Here is a 6,000-nt window from a genome sequence, read left to right as displayed (position 1 = left end):
TGCTTTATTCTGCATGTTCTCCAACCAAGGCCCCATAATGCAAGTGTCTAATACAAGCACTGACAAAGCCAATTGATACATTCTTGGCGAGCTTGCAATGTTTATTTTTGTTTGCAGAAACATGCAACAAAAACTGTTAAAATTATGGAAACAAAGGCATGTGATCAGACAAAATGCTTTCATTCACAGTGCAACACAGCTAAGGAATGAATTAAGCTGGGCCATGCTGTACTTTGTGGTGGTTGGAAGCAAAATGTGAATGACACCTGAAGGCACCAATGGCTGAAGAGGGCACACCAAAAGCCTCTGTAGGTATACATATAGGTTTCTATTTTCAGTAGAAATACTTGGAAACTGTTTATAAGCCAGATCTAAACAACAAAAAACAACATACAACTAGGATTTGAACTGAGTGCACAGAACCATCAACTGGTGTGCTTTTATTTTCCATATATATTTTTTTTCTCAAAACAAGACATTTCTTTTAAAACAGCAGCAAGCAAAATTTACATTTTCTTTTGAAAAGTGGCAGCGCAGGTATCTCTGTCTGGTAATAATGCCCATTCATGTGCACGCGGCACAATTCATTCTTGAGCACCTTCTCCTTGGTTTGAGTGTAGGTAAGGCAGTGGTTTCCTTGAGGAGTTTTTTGTTCCTAATTGTGAATCTGATCTCATGCAAATTAAATGAAATGTACAACCTGAAGATTAAAATCCGAGATTTCCATTAAAAGCAGAGAAGCGTATAAAGAAAAAAAAGAAACACGACAAATAAAAACAAAAAAAAACCACAATTAAAATAAAATTTAAAAAACACAACCAGTGGTAGCCATTCCTGGCTTGAAAGCAGAAGCTAGGAAGGTTGCAGGCATGACAATGATTTCAGGCTATCAGAGTGACAGGAAGTGAAACAACTTCAGGACGCGCTCCCTGTCATGGCTACTCTATCTTCAGCAGCTCTACGTCGAAGATGAGCGTAGCGTTGGGCGGGATGACGCCAGGATGACCCGTGGCTCCGTAGGCTACGTCAGGTGTACAGGTCAGCTTTGCTCTCTGCCCCAAGCACATCTAAAGATAGGAAAAAGAATAAAGAATGCGTTACAGAACTGTGTGTGTGAATAGAAGTTCAGGTATTACTAATAAGAACTCATTCATTGAACTTTTTTAAATTGGACTGCATCGTTGCCCCTTGGCACTCCTCCGGGAATGGAGGACAGGCTCTGGAGCCATGGACTAGAACATTATGCCTGTGGTGACATGTGTTCATTGCTTAGACCTGCTTGAAAGGCTATGATTCAGAAATCCATGCCCGGGCTATACACTTCGTCAAGTGGCTTATTTGAGTTATTTGTCAAATAGTTCTAGATAGCAATTGTTTTATTACACAAAAGGGCAACTAAATCAAGGGCCCATCACTTGCACTGCTGCAGGGCCACCTCTGCATCACAGATGAGGTTGCAGCGGCAAGGGCGCCCCCTAACTACACCGATAATGCTTCGAATGCTAAATGCCATAGTTCCAGTGGCCCTGTCTGCATTCCATCCCCTCACTGCACTGGCACCGTGCCGATCAGTGCATTACAGTTACGGTGCCTTGCCTGAGCGAAAGATATCTTTCGCGCAAAGCACCGGCATGCATACACAAAAAGTCAAATACATGGCTACCAGTACCAGCCAGGGCGAGGTCTGTGGTCCCGCAATCCAGCCCCTTGCAGTGTTTTCAGCAGCTAAACGCATTAGCCATAAGGGATTACAGCTGGTTTGTGTTTGGATTTCCTCTGCTTATTCCCACTTGCTCTTATTTTTAGGAAAGCCATCAAAGCCCATGTTTTCCCCAGTCCTCCGCTATTGATATTTGTAGTTGGTAAGCAGTGCAAGTAAATGCACTTTAAAACGGCACCCTACAAAAACAGATGCGTATATACTATACACTATACGATAATCGTGCTCAATAACCTACCTCATTTGCAAATGCCACTGTCACAACCACACGGAGTCAATCCGCTATTAATGCATGGAAAAGGTGACACACACACAGGTCGCCAACTATTTTCAGAGCTTAGCTTTAAAATGCCTCAAACAGTAGCCTTTTCGCCATTTTCATTTTCCATTTGTGCGAAGATTAAATGCCAAATTCTAGCGCAGACTGTAATTTTACAGACCGTGGAGCTAAACGCGTCCTCTTTTGCCATTATCAACTATTTTCCCGATCGGCGCCTCGTCACTGCCTGTCACTCTCCCACAGTAATTTCCATCACGCTTCAATGCAGAGTCAAAACCCATAATTTCCAGCAGTCTCGCGCGCCCCCGGTACCCGCGCAGGCGGAGAGCGCACGTGGCGACCTTCGTGAGTCACTGGAAAGGGGTCGCCGGTAATTTTACTTCGTATGCTAAATTGATTCCCTTGTATTGACCATTCACATGTTTTTCTTCATGACCAGATGCGGCGTTTGATGTGGTTTCATGCGCATTCCCTTAATCAGTGGTCTACAAACTTTTTAATGCCACGCCGCCCCCCCAATGGGGAAAAAGAAAATAATGATTTCGCCCTCAACATTTTTCACAATTCTTATAAACTGGCAACGTTTATGTCTAGACTTACTTAAACACTACAGTTAAGATTTGTTACTATTTTAAAAATGCAATCAGATACATGACTGCCAAACATACTATTCTGGTCAGGCACGCTAACGTGTAAAAGTATCCACAATGTGATTATTGGAAATTGGGGTTTTAAAGCCTACTTGGAGCCCCCCCTTTTTTGTGGAGTTTTATATAGCACAAACCAGACCCGAAGGTATCAGAGCGCTTTACATGAGCACCAGTTACTTTACAGACGGCCACATTCATTTTTGTTAGGGATGGGGAGATGAAGTGATTTGCCCAGAATCACAGAATGTTGAGCGTCTATGCGGAGATGCTAACCTGGTTCCCCAGCTACGAGGTCGACCGCCCTTGCGTTAGGCAACATGCTCTCCCCCTTCCCTTTTGACATCTTCGCCCAGCAAGGATATAAATGACAAAAGATGTTAGTGATGGCCCATTATAGAGCCACTTACTGCCGTTCATTCCCACCCCCCACAAAAAACAAATCACTGTTATCAGCATAATGCTGCTTTTGGCCAGAGCCACCCCACCTCGACCACTTGAAGCCCCCCTCTTTGAAGACTGCCTTAAATAGAAATTGGTTTTGTCAAATTGTGCGTTCAAATAGCACCTTGGCAGTTACTGCCAGAAATAACGTGGGTGGAGTGCCATCATACACTGAATGCATCAGGGTGCGGTAAGCAGACTGCTGTTTTAAAGTACAATTGCGCCAGGCATAACAAGCACTAGTGGGCCTGCAGCACTTATTGTGCCACCCACTTAAATAGCCCTTCAAAATAGGTCTCAGACCTTCCATTGCAGCCTGTGTGTAGTTTTAAACTACCATTTTGACCTGGCAAAATAAAACCTTTCCCAGGCCTAAACCTTCCTTTTTAATAAATATAAGTCACCCCAAGGATAGGTCCTAAACAGTGGGACCCCAGGGGACTTGGTCCGGTGGGCACTCGAGCGGGATTTCAGTACCCGATGACTCTGCCCGACCTTAAGATGGCGGCTCGCATCTAGTCGAGCAGTTAACTGATGGCTGTCCTGTTTCCATGCTTGCCATCCGGGACACTTATTACCAGCTAGCGCCCTCAAAGAAAGGAGGCATATAAAATCCTGTATCTTCGTGGTATGTGCAAGCCCACTGACACTGCCCAGCAGCACCCATATCCCTCCTACCGGCGGCCTCCCATCCTGTGCCTGAAACGCTGCGCTGCCAAGGGGAAGGTGACAGAAGTTAAGAGCTTTGTCGTCGCTAGCCTCCATTGACGGTGCTACATTCGAGGAGTAATGAGGCGCCTGCCTTCCGCAACCGGCAACACCACCTGCCATGCAAAGGGCGGAGTGGGGCTCAAACCTATGCTGCCAAAGAAGGGGACATCTAGTAGTGAATAGGGGATTCCTCCTGTTGGAACTAGGGCCCTCACACACCCAGCAAGCTAGATGTCATGCTTCATCATATGGACCTGTTCCTAGTCGGGCCGGCGCTGCAATGCCCGACAGGCACTCTTAAAGGGGCTCTTTATCGGAGATCTTCTGTTCCTTGCCGTATGGGTGCCGTGGGTGTGAGGGGCCTACATGATTGTAGAAGTGCAGAGTGATGATGAAACAGGTAAGGGAGTCCTCTGTGGTAAACTTTATTCTGCGAGGGACCCAACCTGGTAAAAAGTAAATAGGGAGGGGTGGTTCTTTTGTTATAATGTGACAAAAAATACACTCAACTCCCAGACGGTCAACATGTTTCTCATCTTATGTCGTCAAGAAGTGATCGTTGGCGATTCTTCAGGACCGAGAACTAAAAAATTATCTACACTTCCTGGATGCAGCGGAGCGGGGTAGGTCTGCCGGCTGGCTCCTAATGGGAGCAGAGACACCACTGACTGTGTCTTTTACACTCCGCCGCAACTGATGAGGCAGTACTCAATACCCAACTAGGTTGCCTCATTCCCCATAATTATGTCCCAGGGGGGCAACTAGTGGTAGGTAGCGTTGCACCTTGCCACTCATGTGTAGATAGTTTTTTAGTTCACTCGGTCCTGAAGAATTGCCAACGATCACTTCTTGACGACATAAGGCGAGAAACATGTTGACCATCTGGGAGTGAAGTGCATTTTTTGTCACATTATAACAAAAGAGCCACCCCTCCCTCACCCAGCTGCTCTTACCTTTGTTTATAACTTCATCCCTGGATTTAGCCTCATTTCATTTGTTCCCACAAAAATAACAAAATGTTAAATGGGACGAGTATGCATCAGTGCCTCTTGCTCAATAAACAAGTAGTCGATCTCGCTCCCCTTAAAGAATAGGACTTAAAGGCACAGTTTGCCTATTTGTTTGAGCACTGCTCCCAAATCTCTCAAGCTAGCGTCTACAGTCAAAATATTTTTTTCTGAATATCAAAGTGTCCAAAAGTGGGCATCATACTCATTTCCTTATTAACAATCTCAAACACTCTTCACTTTGTTTGGTCTATTCGTAGGTTTACCCCTTTTTCAGCATCATTCTCAATCCTACATCTCACAGCCCCAGTGAATACCTCCCAGTTTCAAAGAATGGACTCAAAACTGGAACCATCGGGCCACAATGCCTTTACTACCAAATACCCCCCCACATCTCCAAAAACGCATAAAAAAACAAACACCAATTACTCAAAGCGCATCCAGAAACGCTCATTTTAGACCCTAATTTAAGTATCGCCAAGGGAACAAGAACTAGTTACCTTATATTCCACACAAAAAAAAGAGCCCAATGGAGAAATACTCTACTCTCCTCTCCATGTTAAGCATCACAGGGATAAGAAAAACACTTCAGACTTAGATAAACGGTATCTTCCTCTCCCGTATGCAATGCAAATGCTACCATATCCCTTTACAATAATGGGATTATACTAATTCAGTCTTTGAATGAAAATCTAACCCTAACTGACAAAATCTTCCACATCCTCCTTAACGCACATGGCCACTCCCAACTCAATTCGGGTCTCAGGGGAATGCCGACCCACCCACAAGGCCAACACCACCCTCCAGATCCATTCTCCCAATTATTGACTGAGATCTCTACTAGGAATATTGCAAAAAACTCCCCCGCTCACCCCCCCACAACAAGACTAGCTTAGACCACAACTGTATCTAATATCATCCCCCCCACTCACCCCCTCTTACCCACCAGATCGCAACAATGAGGACTCTACCATCACGTCCTTACTGAGACCTCCCCATACAGGGAACAATAATATCCACAAACCCACAGCCCCACACCAAATCAACCTTAGTTCAGCTAGATCCATCGACACTGCCACTACCTCCAGCACTACGCCTCCTCTCATCACATCCAATCAGCCTCGCATATATACACAACATAAATACTCCACTAATAAGGACTCCTCTCAACTAGGCACCCCTGACTACAAC

The 6,000-nt window shown here is 45.1% G+C and overlaps 1 protein-coding gene across 1 annotated transcript in view; it reads right to left on the bottom strand.

The window, feature by feature from the left end:
* Positions 1-402: 402 nt before the first annotated feature.
* The window catches only part of FKBP1B (FKBP prolyl isomerase 1B), a 163,061-nt gene continuing 157,463 nt past the window's right edge, over positions 403-6,000 (bottom strand). Inside the window, exon 4 of the mRNA XM_086926268.1 lies at positions 403-1,067. Within this exon, the coding sequence (XP_086782394.1) occupies positions 939-1,067 (129 nt within the window). The 3' untranslated portion in view covers positions 403-938. The remainder of the gene's footprint in view (positions 1,068-6,000) is intronic.

This window comes from Lissotriton vulgaris, chromosome 6 (assembly GCF_964263255.1).
Source record: "Lissotriton vulgaris chromosome 6, aLisVul1.2, whole genome shotgun sequence".
Taxonomy (NCBI): Eukaryota; Metazoa; Chordata; class Amphibia; order Caudata; family Salamandridae; genus Lissotriton; species Lissotriton vulgaris.
Note: the sequence above shows the minus strand (reverse complement) of the source record. Positions and strands in the feature narration are given on the sequence as shown.